We start from the raw sequence: 22,248 nt of genomic DNA, 5'->3' as shown, positions 1-22,248 counted from the left end.
TATCACGTATATTTAAATACTGAAATACTAGTGTTTTGGACATTAATGAAACCAAAGGTCAACCAGACTCTTCCTAAAATTGCAATTAAAAAAATATCCTGGTAACAGCAAGTTTTTGTTGTACATTTGGGCAGGAAGCAATTTAATTTCTAAACAAGTTTGTGAAAATATTATGATACTGTTAAAACCTCAGGGAAATCTTGACTAAAGCCATGCATATTCTTCTCTGTTCTTATGACAACACAAGTCACCATAAGCTTTGTTCTTGTAACAATGAAGAGGATTGCTGGAATCTCCTGATATTTGTATCCAAAGACCTGCAGCTCACCACCTTCTGTAGCTCATTGCTTTGTGTATGAAGCACACACAACATACATGCACATAAAACTTATAAGCAGCTTTGAACTGTCTAGTACAAAAGCCCAAATAACTTTTCTCTAATGAGAGGTGCATTTAATCCTTGTGTAATTGCAAATATTGTTCTTTGAGCCTTAAGACTCAGTAGAACTGCACAGAAAATATGCTTTTCATACTTATTTAATGAAGCAAAATCTCCCTTAACATTTTACTTCTCCTTCTACTTTTCTGAAGTAGATAGGTACTTCAAGCATTTTGGAAGTACCACTTAATAAAATCTCCTACATAATTATGACTCGTAACTTGACAATTACAAAATATGACAGTGAATTTACTAGCTTACACTATTTAAAACTCTTACAGTGGTTTCAAGAGTCAGATTTTGGTAAAATTGAAGATATTTTATCAATTATGTACTCACTGTTGCAATGAGTAAGATTTAGCACTTAGCTGGGCAAAGGAACAACTTTTAACTTGTATTTTTGATACCAAAAGTACCATAGGCTTTGTACATCCCTACTATTCTGCATTAGAAGACTCAAAAGTGGCACTTACTGGTGTAATACAATCTATTTTGAAGGCAATGTAATGTTCTGAAAAAGTGGGAAAAACCCAGTAATCATTTATAAAGTATAGTTGCATATGTTCCCACAACTGAATGAGGTCAATTTGTAAGTCAAGGTTAAGAGTCCAAAAGATGCACTACCTTAATAGCTAGCAAGGTATACTCCAGTAGTACATTCACAATCTGAATCAAGGAATCAATACAGTGGTTCAGAGTAGTCAATGTACCAGGCAGGAATAAAGTTGCTTTAAGAGCCATCAATGCACTGTAGAACAATATAGCGAACCAGCTTCATTTTAGAAGTGACCTTCTACTTTTAGCAGTTAACTAGCGAAGACCAACTATCAACGTCCCAAATAAAAAAATTACAGATTAATAAAACTAGAGTACATGATGCTTTGTAAGTAACCTGGGAAAGAGGTTCACAGTGCACGGAAAGACCCAACACAACTGTTTAGCACATCCACAAAAATCCTAATAAGTGACGTTCCTATGAAGTACTAAAAGGCAGCAATATTCTTCTGTTCCCCCAGTGAGGTAGAACAATTAACCTTCTTAACACGCCACTCTCTTACAGATAGGGAGTTTTACAGTTTTCTTCGGTAACAAATCCAGGATTACATCTTGATCCCCTCCTGTTGACTAAGTTGTGATAATGTTTTCTTAATGCGCAAAGCTGTCAGCCGAGCAGCTCCGTTGGCATACCAGCATTCCCGCATAATTTTTGCCATCACTCGTAATGCCTGCAAAGGAAACACAAGTAATTATATGCACTGCTGTTCCAGTGTAGCCCATGGAACTGCTGCTCTGCCTTAGCCTCTTCGGGCATTTCTGAAGTCCACTTCTAGTACTACAGCTGCACGGGAGAGTGTGCTGTTCAAAAGAAAAAAGAAAATAAAAAAAAAAGAAAGCACTTTATTTACAGAAAAGTAAAACTCTCTCAACACTGTAGAGCAAACCTGGTATTTTTCAACAGACTTTTGGCCCATGAAAACAATACTTTAATGAAAAATTAGTAGCTTGTCTGTAACTGTTTTCTGAATTTTCATATCAGACAAAAATACACTTTTTTAATTTCAAGGAGTTAAGAAGTTACTTCAATGCACAGCAATTAAGTTCATGAGCTGTCTTCCTCAAATTGAAGCTCTGCAAGGATTCTAAAAATTTTTGAAGTTTTTTTATCCTTCAAACAGCCATTCTTTGAAATCTGAGTGCTTCTACCTGTTATTTGTAACAAAGCAAATAACAAAAATGGCAGATGAAATAAAGTAACAGCTCCAAAGTACCTTGAAAGCTGTATTACCTTAGTCATTTTAATCCCGATAGCTTCCTGTCTCAGTTTGCTGATGCATTCATCACCTTTCTCTCCTTCCTGTGCACTCTTGCCCAGCTCTTAGCTATGCATTCATTCCACATATGCCACAACCCAGGTTCCCATCTCTATTCAAAGCACCCCATCCTTATCAGTACCTCACTACTTCTGCAGCCCACTGCAACTGTTGCCCCAAGCTGTGAGTCAGAACACCCTGGCTGTAGCCCTCGCTAGGCTCCCAAAGCAATGCTATGGAATATTCCCTCTGACCAGTCTGGGTCAGCTCTCCTGGCTCTGCTCCCTCTCATGCTCTTGTCCATCCCAACCTACCTGAGAAACAGAAAATGCCTTGAAGCTGTGCAAGCACTGTTCAGCAACAGCTAAACTATTAGTGCAACTGCAACTGTTGCCCCAAGCTGTGAGTCAGAACACCCTGGCTGTAGCCCTCGCTAGGCTCCCAAAGCAATGCTATGGAATATTCCCTCTGACCAGTCTGGGTCAGCTCTCCTGGCTCTGCTCCCTCTCATGCTCTTGTCCATCCCAACCTACCTGAGAAACAGAAAATGCCTTGAAGCTGTGCAAGCACTGTTCAGCAACAGCTAAACTATTAGTGTGCTATCAGACTGTTTTGGTCACAAATCCAAAACACAGCATCATGCAGCCTACTGTGAAGGATGTTGACTCAATCCCAGCCAGACACAGTACAATTTATTTGCAATTATGCTTCCTGCAAAATGTAGTTCAGATCATATTACAGAGATAAATTGTAATTTATATTAGCATCATCTATGCTTCACAGGAAGGGATCCTAGAATCCTCCATGCAGAGTTAGCCATTAACTTTTATGAAATTACATTTAAATACTTATGCATAACCAAGGAACAATGCTTTTAATAAAATCATAATGATTAGAATAAAATTAATTAAGTTCTCCTAAAAGCAGCTCTTTTCCCTTCAACAATAAGCATGATTTTTAAGCCACTGAAATCACTAAAAGCTCTAGTGTCCACTAAAGCAGCTTTAGTGGTCACTAAAAGCTCTAGTGTCCACTAAAGCAGCAAGGTTAGTAGTACCTCACAGCTCTGCCATCTGTTTGGAATATTGGGCCTTAACTTCTGTTCACACACAACTTTCCTCATTTCTTCAACAGAAGGATCTGAAGGAACGAGGTCATAGTATGGCAACTGGTAATCTTCATGGATTCCTGTAACAGGTTGAAAATAGTTTTATTTTAGCTAACACTGGATTACATATTCTTCACTTTTTACTGTGTTCCTTATCAGTACCCTACCAGTTTTTGGTTTTCATTTTTAAAAATTACATCACAATGACTGACAAATAAATAAATGAAAATCCTTAACCATACCTTAGGAGTGTTTACATTACCCTCGAAGGATCTAAAATTTATAAAACTGGAAGAGATATAAGCTACATCAAATCATTCACATGCTATACTAAAAACATGCTTCTTCAGAGCACATGATTTATAACAGCATTCATTTAAAATAAGGTATAGATTTATCTGAACACATTATAGCTAGGTCTTGTGGTGTTTGCCTCCTGCTCACAAAAGTATTAAATTTTACCCTTTTCTCCCTTCTATGTAAATATTTGGAAAAAAAAAATTAAAATAGATAAAAATATTTCCTATTTTCTTCAACAAGTATGGTTTGCCAATCTAGAAAGAGGTTGAATACACCAGTTATCATTTACAGGATTAACAATTAGAAAGTCTGAGATAGACTGGCTATTACTTTGCACTGTTTTTTGAGCAAACTGTTTTCACAACCTGAATAAGTTTCTTATAATTCCTTAATATGTCCCATTTTGTAAAGATTGCCACGTACCACCAATTGAACACCGCCGAGCTACTTCCCAAAACACTAATCCCATTGCATAGATGTCTGCTCGTTTGAATGACTCAAAATGTTTCATATTTATGGAATCATCTAGAACTTCTGGAGCCATGTACCTGTGTGTGGAAAAAAAAATTCATAAACACTTAAGAGTAGAAAAAGCTCAGCACTACTCATAAGCTCAAATACAAAAGAACGTATTTTTGTGGAAAAGGACGCAAAGAATAATCTGCTTCATTAAGATTATCCAATCAGAGACAATTCAATGTAAAGGGGTAAGTAAACTGATATAAACAAGCAGAGAAATCGGGAGAGTAAGTAAAATGTGAAACAACTAGAGCCATAAACCTGCTAGACAAGGCACAACTGAGACAGTGACAAAGACCAAAAGTCTCCAGTTCCTCACTGACAGGCTATTAAGAAACTCCAGGCATAACTTTATGGAGGTGCAGTTTGGACCTTGTGACTGCTAATACACTGGAAAGAAGAACACAAAGAGGATTGAGGATATTGAAGGAAGGCCTGTGCAACTATGCAATGCTTATCAAGGAATGTTCAGGACAAAGGGAACAGAAGTGCAGCAACAGATAGAAAAGGGTAGCAAAAAGGGCCAGTTGCATAAGAGGTTGCCAGTCTGCACATGCTTACCAGTATATCCTGGTATATAAATATATTTAATAAAACATATTTTATTAAATTCTAACTATTCTGTGCAATCTCACTCTCAAGCCCATGTGCACGTGCTCTCTAAGAACTGTATGTCAGCAACTGGAGGCAGGCATGAGTCTGTTCAGGTCTAGCAACTGCAGCAGTACAAGGGATGAAGCTGAAACTAGAGAGAAGGACAGGTTCAACATCACTAGCTGGAAGGAGAACTACAGATCCTAGGAGCACATCTGCAGGTGGTAAGAGCACATATCTGGAGCTACACAGTGGTCATTCTGTGAATGAATTCTGGGCCAGCAACTGTAGTCTGACAAAAGGTGAAGCCAGAAGATCTGCATTTCTCCAACCCTGTGCAGCTGGTGTGCAGGACTGTAATTAACTACCAACCTTCAAGCTGGTCTAGCCAGCACCCAGGCAGGGATATTTGCCAGCACAATGACCCAGGCTGATATTTGAGGGAATCCATGCACAAAGGCATGCATATGAATTTACCAGCAGTTTGCTGCTGTGCATTAACCCAGCTGACAAGTATGAGATCCATGGACCTCAGGAAAGGGCATTAGACACAGCAAGCTTTGGATGGATGGTTGATAAACGTGCATGGAGCTGTGAGGCTGCAGAAGGGAGTATGTACTTTCACTAAAGAAGTTCAATCCTGATCAGCTGAGGAGAAGGAAGGAGACTTGTCTGCCTACAGTTATGTTTTATACAAGTTCTGACCGTGTTTTATGTGGGTGTTGAAGACAGCACATGGTGCATAGCAATCTGTATAAGCAGCCCTATCAGTACTGTATGTGTCCGTGTATGACTGGTTGGATCCCAAGGAAGAAAGCAGCAGCCACCTCCATGGGCCTCGGATGTACAGTGCCCCAGCCCTCTGGAACACACCAACTGGGCTCCAAAGATCAAACAAGAGGAAGCCCCAGCTCCCATAATCTGAAAAATTTTAGCAGCCACTTAAAATATCACCTAACAAGCCTAAAGCAGGAATAGACAAGAAGTGCTGGTTAAGAAAAAAGCACTGTTAAAAATTTCTTGAGAACAAAGGCCCACTATCATTTCAGTACCTGATTCTTCATCATACAGTCTGCAAATCCCACCCTAAACCATGCTTTTTAAAAAAATAGTAAATTATGTCATAAAAAAAATAGCAAATTAACAACTGTGCTCATGAATTTGGTTTACCCACATTTCCTTTCCCCTAAGAAACAAGGCCTGAAAACTGGTCATGGCATGCAAGTGGTTTTTACCTTGTTTAGTGAGTAAGTCTGATATGGGAACATCAAGCAAAATGTCAGTGTGGACCTTACTGCAAGAGCTACTGACAGCAGCATCCCCACTGACTGCTCAAAAGAATCAATGTTATTTGCTGCATCAAGTCAACATCAGTAGTAGGTAGCATTGCTCTCTCATTCTGATTGGGTTCTGGCAGCTAAATCCAGTATGTGATGTTCAGCTGAGTTCAGTGTGTTTCTCCACATCACTGCTCCAGCAGTATCAAGCTGACCTATCAATGAAGCAGGCCAACAGTGGCACCTGGGCTTTGAAGAGCAGTGTTGACTGGTAAAAAAGCAACAGGTGCAGACTATTGCAGTAGAATACTGTGCCAGGCAATAGCTCTACCTTTGGAACAGCCACAGAAGCCTAGACATGGCTTCATTTAATCAATAGCATAGTAGGATTTTCTTTTCCAGTACCAGGGATGGTAGACAGAATGCAAGACACACTATTTAGAAGAAATTTCAGGACTGTCACACCTTTCAGAACTCCCTCAGAACTAGTGTCTTACAGAAATTACATGGATACAGGGAAGCAAGGGCTATCAAGTAAAAAATCGCAATGAATAGTTGCAGTTGTTCTGAATTACCCAGAATTTCAACTAAGTTTACTGATATGAGAACTCCCCTAAGGCATACAAATTCCCCACAAGTAATAAACACAGCACAAGCAGAGGACAACTGTCTGAAGTTGAGTGTAAGGTTTACTTTGACAGTATTTATTGAATGGAAGTAGAGTATTAAGTATTGTTGCAATCTTTGATATGGACAAAGCTCAAATTATTCTGATCCACCCATATCAAAAATGTTTTTATCAAGAATGGAAGATTGTGGTGAATGCTTTAATACTCTCCAAGGATTCTGTATTAATTGATACTCTTATGGTATTTCATGTCCTTGGCACTGGAGCCCAGCAGACAGAATATTTGATCAGTGTTAAGATGATATGAGGATGAAATGAGTGATGGACCTGGAAAAAAAAAAAAACAAACTAGAAACCCCAAACATGGTGCAAGATGTCAACCAGAAACACTAAACAAGCAGTAAAGGAGATTGTCTCGACTTCCGTGAGCCATCCAAAGAACAAGGCTTTTAACAGGAAAGGCCATAAGAGGCCTCAATGTGGCAAAAAATCTCCCCCCATGTGAGATCCACTGGCAAATTGATCTCTTACCATGGTCCTCCAACAATGCATTTAGATTGGCTTTGGCTTCCATGACACAGAACAGTGAATGACCGCTGAGAGATTATTACTGGAACAAGAGAGGCAAAAGGCAAGGAGGTCATGTAGTGAGGTCAGCAGCTCAGCCGTTTCATGGCTGTTAGACAAAAGGGAGAGAAGTAGGCATCTCCTTGTCAGCTTATGTGTTGGAAATGCATTGCTTGGCAGAAGCAGTATCTTAGGTTCTGGAGAGAGCAATGCTATTGCATACAGTAACTGAGCAAGAGACCTTCTGAGCAAGGTCTGCAGCTCAGTATCATCCAAGAATGAAAGGATAAGTCTACAAAGAAGGACACAAAGTATATTGAGCATGGTCTTGCCAAACTTTGGGTGCCTGCTGACCTCATTTCTCCCATCTCTTTTAGTCCAAAAGCTCAGTACTTGTTGTCTAAATTTCTTGTACAACATATAGGGAGCTTTGCGTCATCAAATAGACCCATATACAACATGTTGTGTGGCATCTCCCTTCATCAAGCCTATACTCCACAAAGTAAAATTCTGCTCATATTTTGTTTAGGTAAACTTCAGAGAAGCACCCGTGGTAAGAATTTAATGCCAATCTTCTTTTAAAACACAACATATCTGATCTATCAAAAGTAACAGCTGTTATTAGTTATTTAGAAATAACTTTTTCTGAAAAAAAGTAGAAGGGTTTTTTACTTGCCACAAGGAGTGAGAGAGGGATTCTATTTCCTTCTCAGTTTAAAGCTTACATTCCCTGCTTTATACTGCAGGCTGAGCTGTGAAAGCACACAGTTCACCCCTCTGGTAAAGCTAAGTCTCTCAACAGAAAAGAAATAAAGTCAGAAAATGGGATCATCAGTTTGACTCAACATTCTGATCACTCACACAAGGGTAAGTCTGCTTGCTCCCTAGACACACATTTTTACAACAATCATGAGAAAAATACAAACTTCATCAAATCTCCCTGAACTTGTACACAGAGCTTCCATGTCCAGAAGAAGTACTAGCAGTGGCAATCAGTGGGATTTTAAACTGTCACTGAACAGGTAAGACTTGAACTGTACTATGAAAAATAAATCAGAGGTGCAGAGTTATTTACCTAAGAATGCACAAGAGGAAGAAGGAGGGTCTAAGCCTTTTACAAGAATGAGCAATTTTCAGAGAGGTAGAAAGGACTAATGTCTTTAAAAGGGGAAACAGATTTAGCCCTCCTGCTGCCCACTGCAGCAAGCAAGAGTTGCTACAGCTTCACCCTTATGAAGAAGCATAAGGCAGATGAACAAGCAACGTAATAATGCCTATGTAAGAAAATATCTAGTAAGTGGGATCTGCAAACACAGCTGAAAGGATGCTTTCTCCAATGACTAAAGAAAGTAACTGATTTGTACATCATTTTCTTTTGCATGTAGGCGTAGTAGAAAATTCAAAATCACATGTGGCATGCACCCTGCATGCAGATAAATTTGCAATGACAAATTCTGAAATAAGCCTGCTACTTGACACTTTGAGAATGAATAATACTCAGTACCGTATAATTTAGGAGTAGTTAAGAAAATAAATCTTATCTGACCATTTGTGTGGTGATTTTACAATTGGCAAAGGACTAGTACAGCAGAGCTTTAGAACAAAGTAACTTTGGCAGCATAAGTGTCAGTAAAGCAAGTTTTCAGTACATATTCTAAAAGCTTTAGTTAACTGAACCTTAAAATAATATTTAAGTGCTTTTTCCCTTCCAAAAAGACACAGCTCAAGGGGCATCTGAGTTCACTGTAAAATCCCAATCAACCCCCACGCTGCACTATCACTTACTAAAAGGATATATTAAAGTATTTTTGATATACAAACTGGAGATTGGACAACACCAACACAATTTTCTCCAACACTGCTAAGCCATATGGGCTTGGCTGTCACACATTTCTCTTTGAGCAGTGTCCAAACTCCAATCTGACACAGCACTGAACCTGTAGGCATCAGAAGAATGAAAAGTTGCCCACATCCAAAATGCTTGCTGTGGTTCACTATTAGTGCTGCCATCTATGTATTCTGTATAGCTGCATGGATTACTAAGGGAAATTTATTTATAGCTTCCAATTATTATTGCCTGAAGGTTCACCAATGATAAATTATTTACAGTAAGTTTTATTGCACTTGTGCTGAGTTAAACAGCTCTGAATTCTTCTGGGGCAAGAAAAACCTGTATTTCCAAATTCAGAAAAAGCTTTTAAGAGATACTATATTACTCATCCACTTAAGATTCTATTAATGCATTAGATGACAAAGATGACTGTTTTAACTTCTTGCATTTCTGTAAAAAAAGTGATTCTAAGACAGCCCATGTCCAGGACTCTGCATCTTGTATGTTCTTCTACACAGGCTTCACATGACAACCACAGCTTTTTATTGTTACTATCAATATCCTGTCTTACACTCCTGATTGGGCTGCAAGTAACATTTCCATGCAATACATGGCAAGAAGAAGAAGGAGACCACTGAAGTCTCTAAAATTGTCAGTCATGAAGTCTCTTAATTATTTTTATACATATTTGTGCCTTACAATACTTAGCAAGTTTTCAGTATGTTATACATGCCAACATTGAACGTGCTTTTTAAGCACCTACCATCTAACTAAAATACCAGCTGGCAAGGAAGAGCTTAAGAATTCTGCCATTACATTTTCCTGCTGCTTACATTTCTATCAACATGAATTTACATGGGACAAGAAAAACCAAAGCATTTTATTATAAAAGTTGCCTAACACATCACATAAATGATTTAACCTTTTTGTTCCCACTCTGTGGTTTGGGGCAATATCAATTGTGTCTGTAGCTGAATCGTGCCTAACTGCCAATCCCAGGTCTGCAATGCAGCACGTTCCATTCTTTTTCACCAGTATGTTTTTTGATTTTAAATCTCTGTGGGCAATCGCTGGTTTGCCTGTAAAGGAAAAAAATAGAAGTTGTAAAAAAACCCCAAACGAACCTCCTTTTATTCTAAGCCTGGTGCAAACTTTTGTTTGAAGGAACAGAATTCCTTCCAATTTTGACACTTAATGTGCACCAGGGTACCTCCTGAAATCACTCATTGTAGATTGTCTGGCTGTTCAGGAAAATGCCTTTCAGGTTTACTGTATTACACCACACTTGCTCCTTTTCCCTCTTCCTGCAAGTGTTTATTGCACACACATCCTACTCTAACATTGTCTCAACTCAAAGTTAAGAAGATGCTACATGCACCATTACTTGGTGCCTTTTAACAGGTATTTTGTGGGAAGGATTGTTACACCACAATACTAGAGAAAAGAAGGCAAAAAGCCTTTCAAATTAAGAAGGTCTGTGAATTTGGAAATCATCACAGAGTAGAACGAGCTACTTATGTGTCATTAAAAAAACCAAGAAACCAACCAGTACTATCCACATGACAAGCAGAAAAATGGTCAAATTACCTTGTGTGCCAACAATTTCCATGTGCAGATGAGCAAGACCACTGGCAGTGGACAAAGCTAATTTTATCATTCCTTCCACTGTTACTGTATACCTGTTTAGGTAATCAAAGAGTGATCCATGCTCATGATAGTCTGACACTAACCACAGTTGAGTCCATGTACCATTGTCTGCAAAAGAGAACTGGCATGAATACTACACATACATGCAACAAATAAACAGTACATGCCACTTTTATACAATGCTTAAGAAGTACAAATTATGGTCTGCAAGTAACCTCTGTAAATTAGACTCTTACTATTAGTTTCTTAGTCTTTTCTATTCCTGTAACAATTTAATGCCTCTGGCAAGGGCTGGTAATACCATGGGTGAGTTTCTGAAAAGCTTAGTGAGTATTCTTGTATTTAAACTAAAACACAAACCATAGAAAATGGATGTCACTATAATTCTGAGGTGTATATTCAGTGTGAACTGTTCAGGGTATTAGCCAGGCCCTACCTTTCCCTAGGTTTCCTGCTAGAGAGGGGCACAGGGAACAGTGCTGAATGCATGATACAAAACTAATCCTATCACTATCAGTCTAGCACAATGCTGTCCAGGCTAACCATTAAAAGTGTTTCAAACTTTGCTCCCTAACTCCTCCAGTGTTCCAATAACCTATCTGCCCTCAGCCTGGGAGACAGTTTCCACAGAGGATTTTTCCTTCTGGAGTAGAAGCTCACAAGCAGCCCTCAGACACAAAGTTAAATCCCATCTCCAATGACCTCTAAATTGCTGGCCAAATTGAGGTTTCCAGGAGGCACAAGGGTAAAGAAAACAAAAAACACTGAGGAAATCAGTTTGCTTTATGACTTTTGATTGAACTATGACAAACAAGACAGACCACAATACATTTGTAGATATCCCGAGGATACAATTGACATATAAGAACTTAATTGTTCACATTATTAAAGCAGTGACACAAAATACCTTTAAGTTTAAGCCACAGAAAGAAGACTAACAAAGGAATTCAAATCAAGAGGGGATCAAAACTATTTTTTACCTAAAAAGTAGAAATATACCTGGGAAAGAACAATCCTGCCACCAAATAGGTTTTCCAATTTTGTTGTGTTATAAAAGCACCTCTCCTGTGGCAGACTTGAAAAGTGTTTTTATAGCCAGCTACTTTTACAAAAGAATCTTTCACCTCTTTAGAAGAGCAGTTATGTCATAAAGGATATCTGTTGGACTCCTATCCTGAATTATATAGCCCCTATTCTCTCAGAACAAGTGAGAACACTCAGCACAAGTCAAAAGATATATCATTATGTGATAGTCCCTAAAGATTGCTCAAGAATTAAATATGAGGAACATGAAAAAGGGAAGAAAGTTTAGAACTTACTTCCTATCGCAAACATACTGAAAAATCTTTACTTTCCAAATAATACACTTGTCCAGAAAAGCCAGAAGCACAAAACACCTACTCTACACATTGACATAAACTACCTTTAGAGAAACACTTGTGCTTATCTTAACACTTTGGTGGGGATGGGAAAACTTACAAACATCCTTTTTATTTGGATGTTTTTAGGGAAGGCAGTGATGCCATTTAAAAAAAATCCAAAAATAAAAGATAAAAATCAAAAAACTCACCAAAATTAAAAGGCCTCCAAATACTTCAGAGTAGGAAAAAGACTGACATACATTCAAACAATTCCCATAACGGAAAGCAAACTCTAAATTGCTATGTTTACAGAATAGTCTCAACTAAGCTGTTTAAACAGGAGGAAAAAAAAAAAACAGACACATACTCCAACCTGTACCAGACTGGCAAAATTCTACTACTGCTGCAGGAAGAGTCTTTTATGTCCACACAAGGGACATAAGTTTTGTTTTTTTAAAAAGGAACGTGGAAATTAAAGATTAAAAAAAAATCCTATTATTTTCTAGTTAGAACTGCTGCATCTCTTGCTACAGTATCCAAACACAAACTCATAGAACTCAGCCTAGTATTAAAAGTAACTTTTCCCTAACAGAATTATCATCTCCAAAGAATCAATCCAACACTATTGGCTTCACTAAACCAGTCTTACAGAAACATTAGAAACAGGTATGAGTTCACAGGCACAGAAAAGTTGCTTTTAAATACACAAAAAGCTGCAGAAGTTCCAAGTAAACTAACCTTATCACATGAGAATATTTTCTTCACTCAGTTTTATTCTACTGCTTCATCAGTTATGACCCTACATTGCATGAAATAATCCTCTCCCGGGCATTAACATCATACACACTCATTACTTGGTCCTGTATTTTATTTCTTCTCCTGTTTCTTAGGAGTGGGATACCTCAGCAGGTGTCTGTACTAGACACCTAGCTGTAAGGAGGGAAGTAAAACTAATTTTAATTAGTCTACCAGACCTATTGTGTTTAAACAGCTCTGTAAAAGATGTCAGTTTCTGAAGAATTATCACAGCTTTGATTCAAGACTGTAGTGCCTTTGCATAAAGTTCCTCCCTTCTTAACACTCTATTTCCTCCTAAGAGGGGGAATATGCTGCTGGTTACAGACTCTTCTATTCAGTTTTATCTTGTGTATTACCTGCAAGTTTTAATATTCAAGCTCTACCTTCCTTCCAAAGAAGAAATATAACCTGGGCTTACCATCCAGTGTGAGAAGAACCATGATTCTTTCCTATTATGTGCCATATTTGTAACCCTTCAACCAGATTTTAAGAAGGGACAGTGCTACATTGAAACCAATTATATAAATAATATTAGTTACGAGCAAGCTGAAATGCAGCAATAAGTCTGGTGTCCAGTTATCAGAAGGGACCTACTATGTTTTCCTTGCCTTGCTATATTTGAAAAACCATACATTTGTTTAGCACTCCAAGCAGATCACGTTACGATAAACTTAAGTCTTCATATTCTGTTGACAGTTGTTAATTATTACCAAGTAATAATTAACTTGACCTGTAAAATACCCGAGTATTTTTAGCTGCACAGTAAACAGCATCTGCCATGAAGACTTCAATCACAGGATTTGCATAATCAGGTAGGAAAAAGTAATTAAACTCAATAGTAATTACATACAGTAGCCCAGCTTTCCATGATTAGGTAATCTAATTTAGTTTATACACACACAATGATCAAGACTCTCAATTTCAGAATATTCAAAATTTACAAAAAAATTACATGTGTTATTGGAAACATATTTAAGAGATTAATTATTGTTATTTCAGCTATTTCAAGACAGCTGGAAGTATTTTATACCACCAAGAACACTCAGAAGTAAAAGATTTTAATTTTTAACTCCAAATAAATATTGAAATTCTGAGAAAAGAAGTTTTCAGATTTGTTGTCAAGAGACTGATTACAGTTTGGGAGAAACATTACTAATGCTCAAGCAAAATCCATCTTAGTAGAGCTGACTTGTGAAGAAAAGAATTTATACAATTGCTATATCAAATATATAATCAAGTTTCAATCAAAATTCAATTGACTGGAATCACTTAAGTGAAAAATGTTTGGTTTTTTTCTCATCAACACTAGCAAAACAAAAATGTTTTCTGTGGTGTTATGCAGCAAAGTGTTTCAAAGCAGATACTTAGCCTTTTTTGGCACAAAGATAATGAAATATTAGAAAACAAACCCAGGAAAAAGCAGTGAAAAGATCAGATTCAGAGGGGATCTCCAATTAGAAATCTCTTAGAAATGAGATATTCAGGGAGACAGCACTTTTGTCAGTGATTAGAGCATGACTGGTGTCTCGTTAGCATAACAGCTTGACTCTATCATGTTGACATAGTCATCTGACTAAATGATGAAAAGCACTTGAGCTGCGCAGATTCCTTCTTCTCAGGCTAAAGCCAGAGCTTCAAAAAGAATAAATGGCTGAATATTACTTCTCAAGTTCAGGAATTCTGCTCATTTCTTTGCAGCATATTGTTTATTATCACTTTTGGGGATCTACTTACCAAGGAAGGTATTCTGACTGAACCAAACTATCATACTGGGGAGTGTGCTTTCAGTTAAGGGGAAGAAATGGAGAAGTCAAGATATTTTAGAGCATAAAGTTATCTGGAAGTGTGGAGTGCAAGACTTAACTTTATTTTGATCTGCCTACAGACAGTTAAGATTACAGCCAGCTAATGCAAAGAAACCTTTAGTACTGTAAACTGTGGTTGCTGACACTACTCTTTTGCTACTAGGATAGTACAGTTAAGTAGTCCCTGATACAGTTTACCTTCATGTAACTGGGTTAGAAAGAACAACACAAAAAAACGTGCACAAAACAAACCATGTGTTTAGATGGTACAAAAGAAGACAATACATGGCCCTGAAAGTAACTTCCCTGACCTAGCAGAATTTGGAAGTTAGCACATATTTGCTATGCAAAGAGCCACCCAGAACACAGAAGAGCTTGTCAGGCAGACCACAACTGCAGTTAAAATCATTCATTGCTTCTCAGTCCTCAACTGCCTTAACTATAGCACCTATTTCCCAGTAGACTACAGGATGGGAAGCAGACAGATTGGACCAGCTCCTGTAGCCTTCTGAACATGACACAGGTCTGGGAAAGTAGAAAAGAATGTGCCATTGAGGCACATGGATGGAACAGTGTAGTAGAAAAAGGAGTGAAGACAGCAGTTCAGTTACAAGCTCTAATCTAAACACACTCTCCTACCCAAAGGAACCCCTTCCACCAATTTTACACTATATAGCCAGCCAGATGTTCCTCAGCAATTGTGAAAAACTGCAGGTGAGGTAAGAGGAAAGACCTTATTAATACCTTCAGCAGCAGCAAGAACTGAAGCACACACAAGAACTGAGCTGGTTCTACAGGTCTTTTACTAGTCCTTTGCTAATTTTAAAATTACTAATACTCCTGTACCTCTGCAGTACCTCAGACACGGAGATTCTTGCAGTCTAATGACTTTGTGCATTCCAGCTGGACTGTAGTAACTCCTAAATACATTCAAAAGTCAGCCCTACAGAGAAATGGATGCAAACCCTCCACAGACATTACTGCTGTGAATGAATACATAATCTTGCACTTGGCACCACATTCATCAGTTAGCACCAGCATCTACAATGAAGGACTGTTCCTTAAGCCACTGGAACACTTAGGTGTTCTTAAGCCATTGTTGTCTAAAGCCATGCTGTGATACAGCTTCTCCTTTTGGAGTACCATGATAGTGCACCTGCTAAACTGTGAGAACTACCCCCACAATGGTCCCTCTATGTTCTCTCATTTAATGGGATACAGGTGGCCTGAAGTATTCTAAACAAGAATTGAAGTATTAACTTCCTTCAATATTCAGGACTGAATTCTTAGCCCAGGAGCAAATGGTGTGTACATATTTCCTCACTGAGAGCATGTAGAAGGTTATACTAAGAATTAATTCTGCACTGATGGGTTAAAAACAACAATATAGACTTCTGCATCTGCTCAGACAGTAATACTGTTAGAAAACACAGTCAAGAATAGTGGCATTTTCAAAACACATTTTTATCTATTTTTCAAAAACCAGACACCAACTAGTTCTCAATAAAGTACAAGACCCTTACCCTGAAGACCTAAAACCTCAAATAAGGCCATGAGCTATCAGTTAAGGATTTCTTCTTTGTATGTAAAGCATATTGACAGAAAAAACCAGAAACAATTTAATATCACATTATATTACATTACAAGGAAACATTATATTATAAACATTATGTTTTAAAGAATTTCATATCACATTATATTATATTACAAGGAAATTAAAGATGACCAAGTCAAATGCTATAGCATCTGCAACACAAAACAGCAAGCAAGAAATTATTTAAAAAACCCACCCATTTAGGAAACCTTCCTCATACCTCCTCTTCACAGCAGTCAAATATATTTTTGGGACAAACTACCTGGAGGTTTCAGGCAAAATGAGACACTGATATACTTACAGGTGATTTTGTGAAAAGTTACAACTAAGGTATTGCAATATAGCCTTTATGCTTTTAAATGAGAAATAGAAGCTAAAGCTTCTGCAGAGAGAGCTCTTAATTTATGGCTTTAATGCAGCTGATCTAATTTTAAACCCAGCCTCCAGATACTCACTCTCCATGGCCAATCAGAGGAAACTCAAGCTCTTGCAGGTGCTGGTAATACCAAATACAATTTTAGGCATGAAAATAAGACAGTTTCTCATGGTAAGCATAGTAAGCTGCAGGAAAAAGTTGCCTGGTATGGTGTTGATCTGCAAGCTCTTGGAGGATAAGTTGCACAAACATTTGTTACAAGCAAGTTAACTTAGACAGCCCTTTCCTGGATAAGTGTTCTGTACAATCTCTGGATTCTCTTCCTATTCTACAGATCTATACAGAAACTTGAAATTCATCTAATGGTAATTAAAAAGAGCTTTACACATATACTCGACCCTCACTAAAATAATTTAGGATTTTCCCACAAAAATGAGAGTCTTTTAAAAATTTAGCATGTGTGTGAAATATTGACTCCTCCCTAATGTGACAGAATTTTCTGTTACTGCTTTCTTCACAAAGAAGTCAAATGCCATTTGTGGTGAAATATGCAATTTCAGGTGAAAATAACTGAATGAAACAGCATCTTAATATCTTAACTCCCCTCAATAAAAGAAACTCAAAACTTAAGTTTTGTCAAATTCTTGGCTCTTTACTGAAATTGCAGGAAAATCCAAGAAATTTTAATCTGTCCAAAATCACAGCAAATCAAAGTTGAAAAAATGGTTCCTCTAACTGGATGATTAAAGGCTTATCAGGAGAGCTTCAGGAAGCAGGTATAGTTTTTTACTACTAGAAACAAATCATTAATTCCATTTTTGCAATAGATTTTCTAATCGGACTTCTAAAAGTATAACGTCTCATAACTCAGCCTTAAGAATAAATCTTCTACCTCCTTCTTTATATGAGGACAACAGGGTGAGACATGATCTCTTTCAGTCCCACACATCTATATTATTAGGCTATGAGGTAATGACAGGTACAAGTATTCAGCCGATGTGTGGGCTCACAGGATAAGGCATCTCCTTTTTGATACCAAAGCATTTTAAGCAAAGCACATTTTTCCGAAAAAAGAGACAGTGTACTTTCCCCTTCATTAAACCTATGAAAAGTGTGCCAAACCCTGAACTCCTGCAGTAGCAAAACTAATTTTTGCTACTGTTAAATGGATACTTTTTCTCCTTAATGCACTGTCTATTCTGACCAGATGCAGAATCAGCAGAATGAATTCATAGTGTCACCAACCTTTGTTGTCTGCAGCTATAAATCCAAGAATGTTTTCATGGCGTAGCATAACTGTCTGATAAATTTCTGCTTCTCGAAACCATGACCGTTCCTCTCTTGAAGAGAAGATCTTCACAGCAACTTCTTCTCCTCTCCACTTCCCCCGCCAGACTTCTCCAAAGCGACCCTTACCAATGCTTTCTTGAAGAACTATAGTTCTTGCGATTGTTCTTTGCACAAGTAAAGGTAAACCTAAAAAGAAGATTTTACATTAACCTTAAATATCACTCTACAGAATTAGTACTTATCCCATATACTGAATATGAGATCCTATTTCTGTTAGGGATTTCTCTTAGAATGAACATAGTCTCTAAGATTTTAACTGCTTGTTGAGGACTGCTAGCAAGCACATAGGTAAGATTCTGCCTTCACTCTTAAAAGACTGGCTAACAAGTACTCGTGGAGATTATGCTACAAACTACTTCTATGGTTGTCAAAAGCACAACACAAACTTCCTTTCAATTAGGAATGCTGTCACTTGCTGAGCCATAAAGTTTTATTTAAATGCAAAAAAAGAAGCAATAATGAGACAGTTTAGGGACCGGGTTTAGGGGTTTTTTTTGGTTGCTTGTCAGTGATGAAAGTGAGATTTTTCTTAATTTTTGGTAAAAGGATCTACCCATAACTCTCCTTGCAAAACAATTTAAGAGCACTTTTGCTACTGAATAATTTACTTGGCTTATCACTAGATAGTCCATTTCTAAGTTAGTTAAACCACACTTATCAGCAACAGCAACCACTGAAAATCCACACTCATGCCCAAATGTGCCAATAGCATCTTAGTAATCCTGAGTCACTGTAAAATAGGAAAACATCCTTGTAATGCAAGCTTCCCACTTTAGAGGCCATTCTTGTGCATCTCACTGTAATTATAATTGAGAAAAATGTTTACATTCATCAAGGTTTTATAGCTTTGGAACATTTACATGCTTTCAACACAAAGCACCTCTTCAGTAATTTTATACAACAAGCAGTACTGGCATCCCTCACCCAGGCTGGGCTTTTGTTTATTTTAAATCTTTCCCGTTGGAACTACAGAGCTTGTCACTGGATTCCACACTGATACTACACTGCAGGATGAAAATATGAGCCAGGTTATCTGCTTACAATACGCTCTTTTGGTATAGGATTATTTCACCTTAACAAAACACTTTACAAAGTAGTCTGTTATTCTATAATCACTGTTCCAATATCTGACAGAACACCTGCATTTCCTTATGTTATAGAAAATAAATCCCAACTAATAGCTCAGATAATTAATTCTTGTCCACCTTTGGACAGTCTTTGCTAACAGCAGCCCTAGAAGATCATCTGATCTGGTTGGCAGCATTGCCACAGTTGTGTCTCAGTCTGAGAAGACCAAATTAAAACATTGTAGTGTTCAGAACAGCTCCTCAAAAATTCTAGACCTACAGAAATCTTCTGTATGGTCTATGCTGACAACATACCTACATGAAGATAGGAAGCAAAAAAATGTACACCATACCAGCAATTTCTTCATTGTCAGGTGCTGTAATAATTTCTATTGAGAAAGTTAAAATTTTGCTGTAATAGTCGTCAGGTGAATTGTGCTGCATACCCAAACTATAGACGCTCTTCTGTGAAGCCTAACCTTCATTCCTTATGGAAAGACTTTTGAAATGCAGAAGAGGCCAGACTAAAACAACCACAGGACCAAATTCAACCCTGAAAATGTAAAATTCAACTTGATTGGTCAGAGAAAGTTTCTTCCTTAGAATTTATGCACTACTGCAAAATCTATAATTAAATGTGAAATAGAAGCTGATCTTGTGTACCTGAAATGGGTGACAGGCCATACAGTTGTATCAGAAAACTGTTTGATATTCCCACTTTCAGATGCACTGCTCTCAACTTGCTGCACCTTTTATAGACATTTCTCTTTGTTTAACATATATGTCCAAGGATATCAGCTATCTGCTAAACATATACTAACCTCTAAATCTTCTAGACAGAAAGCATTTCAATTTCACATTACAAATTCCCATTCATGACATTAACATGTCACTGTAGGATAAAAACCCTACTGTGATCTATCCACTTACTCCTATATTTAGTTTTACAATATTTACAAGATTCAACTTGATTCTGTTTGTCTGAAACTAATCTTTCCCTTACTACTGCTTCTTCTGAAGATTGGAATCCATATTTATTTTGCATTCATAGCAATTCATTATAGACACTGTTGCAACTCAGCAATTTCCTCATTTTGCTATAGAAGATACACAGCCCTGTATCACCAGGAACTTGATCAACGGCTGTACTGTAAACCAGACTGCCTGAAAAGCATCTCACAGCATCTACAGCCTCAGCCTTTCATATACACATTGGGCATGATTGTACTCCAAGCTCTTGGATACACCTTTTTTTAACTGTGCATGAAGAAAGATGATAGCCAGATTGCCAATCAGGAGAACAAGAAAATTTGAGCCCGTATTAAATTCAACAGCAGCACAGTGTCTGACACCTTGTATTTAGATCATCCTGACACCATGGTCATCTGACTTACTCCTGAAACCTTCGTCATAATTTTCTTATATCATAAAGTATCCTCAAGCCTTCTGAAAGTTTAACAAAAAAAGAATGTTCATTTTCTTTTCCAAATATCAAGTGTACTCTGATTAGTTTAGTGACTTTCTAATGCATAAGGAGTTTGTAACTAAATTGTATCATTCAGGAATTAAGTTCTAGAGCACTACAGGTAGCCAACAAAAGCAGCTGCTAGAATTTTGTTCTTGTTTAGAAGTCTCTACACAGAAGACTTCCTCTGATGAGTAATAAAAAAAACACCATTCCATGAACTGTGAAAAAACTTATTCCCTTCAAGCTTGTATGAATTGCAAAATAGTTTTTAAGAAGCTTTATATTCACTTCAACTGATTCAACTTTGCATTGATTTCTGTGACCCTTTAGATTTCTAAATACCTTAAGTTCCTGCTGGAAGTCGCCTACCAGTACTCTCCAAAACTTCTCCTCATTAAAGGCAATTCTTCCTACTCCCTTGTAACTGACTTCGTCATTTGTGAGTTAAGACAGTAACAGATGGGCATCCCCATCTGTCTATACAATATGTAGTTGTTATTTAGAGATCTGCATCATGATCTGAAAATCATTCTCAGCTCCAAGAGGCTTTGAAATCCTTCTCTTAGAAGCTGTAGCTTTGCCAGAAGGATTTATTTTAGATGTCTCATTAATTCCTTTCATGGAGTATCTCCTCATTTCAGGTCTTGTTCATCATGGAACAACATGGCAACACTAACGTTAAGTCAAGAACAAATAATTAATAGCAGCTTACTATTCATCATTGCAGCAAATGAATCCTACTCCCTTTTGGTCTGAATAGGAAGCTCATTTTTAGAGTTCCAATTATTTCTCTGTTTATACACATCTCATCAGAGAATACTGAACTAACAAAATTGGTAGAATCCTTTTTATTTTACTATGAGCTTTTCTGGTCTCTCAGCATGAATTTAAGAGTAGAACATGGCTTTTGTGTCACCAAACAAAACACTTCCTTAGCTGTGCCCTTGGGTCTGGATTATTCTGCCTGTTTTGTACATTTCCATTGTGTTTTGGCAACCTCTTGTCCCAACACCATCCCTTTCAGATAGTTCAGTTTCTGACAGGGTTAAGCACTGTTTTAACTAGCAGCTGTGGCTTTTCTCCCTTTGGAGACCCTTTTCTCTACCCCCAGTTTATTCCATAAAGGTACAGTCTTCTCAACTTTGAATGTGCTTTACCCAAAGTCTGGATTAAAATACACATTTAAATGAGATTCAAAAGCTGCAGGCGTGCTTCAGGACACACAGAAGTTATCAGTTCAAGTGCTAGGGCACTGTGAATTTGTATAGTCATTGACTGACTAATTTTGAGACAAAGTGACACAAGTCATTGCAAATACACACAATGCCAACAGTACAGAAAGTAAGTACCTGAAGCATCTCCTATTTCACTATCATAATCAAAGTGAAGTATAAGGCTAATACCGGTCTTATAAACAGCTCAACAACATGGAACTCACTGCAGCTGAAGTTAAAAGATTGCTTTTAAGGGAACACTCAGCCTTGCTTTACAGCCGTTCAAGCATAAAAGCAAATTAGTGAAGAGGCTTCCTTAGGGATAAGTCAAATTCAACCACATTTGTTGGTTTTGCTCCTTGGATGCATTCACCAGTAGCCAATGCTCAAATACCATAGTAGGTCAGGTGCTCTGGGAGTCTAGACCAGCCTGAGTGCCCGGAATTCAGCTGTGAAAGCTTAGCAATTCCCTAGCACACTCCTTTTACTTAATG

At 37.7% G+C, this 22,248-nt stretch overlaps 1 protein-coding gene across 2 annotated transcripts in view; it reads right to left on the bottom strand.

Moving 5' to 3' along the window:
• Nucleotides 1-1,304: 1,304 nt before the first annotated feature.
• TGFBR1 (transforming growth factor beta receptor 1) overlaps nt 1,305-22,248 on the bottom strand; it is a 30,462-nt gene continuing 9,518 nt past the window's right edge. Inside the window, exons 4-9 of one of the 2 annotated variants that reach the window (XM_068200554.1) lie at nt 17,901-18,131; nt 10,662-10,829; nt 9,997-10,153; nt 4,082-4,206; nt 3,308-3,438; nt 1,305-1,665 (exon numbers count right to left, since the gene is read on the bottom strand). In XM_068200554.1, coding sequence (XP_068056655.1) covers nt 1,540-1,665; nt 3,308-3,438; nt 4,082-4,206; nt 9,997-10,153; nt 10,662-10,829; nt 17,901-18,131 — 938 coding nt within the window. In that variant the 3' untranslated portion in view covers nt 1,305-1,539. Of the gene's footprint in view, nt 1,666-3,307; nt 3,439-4,081; nt 4,207-7,926; nt 8,030-9,996; nt 10,154-10,661; nt 10,830-17,900; nt 18,132-22,248 lie in introns of those variants that run through there. The other variant, XM_068200547.1, reaches the window with a different exon arrangement.

The sequence above is a fragment of the Anomalospiza imberbis genome, chromosome 1 (assembly GCF_031753505.1).
Source record: "Anomalospiza imberbis isolate Cuckoo-Finch-1a 21T00152 chromosome 1, ASM3175350v1, whole genome shotgun sequence".
Classification (NCBI taxonomy): Eukaryota; Metazoa; Chordata; class Aves; order Passeriformes; family Viduidae; genus Anomalospiza; species Anomalospiza imberbis.
The sequence above is the reverse complement of the archived record's forward strand: the minus strand, read 5'-3'. Positions and strand labels throughout refer to the sequence as shown.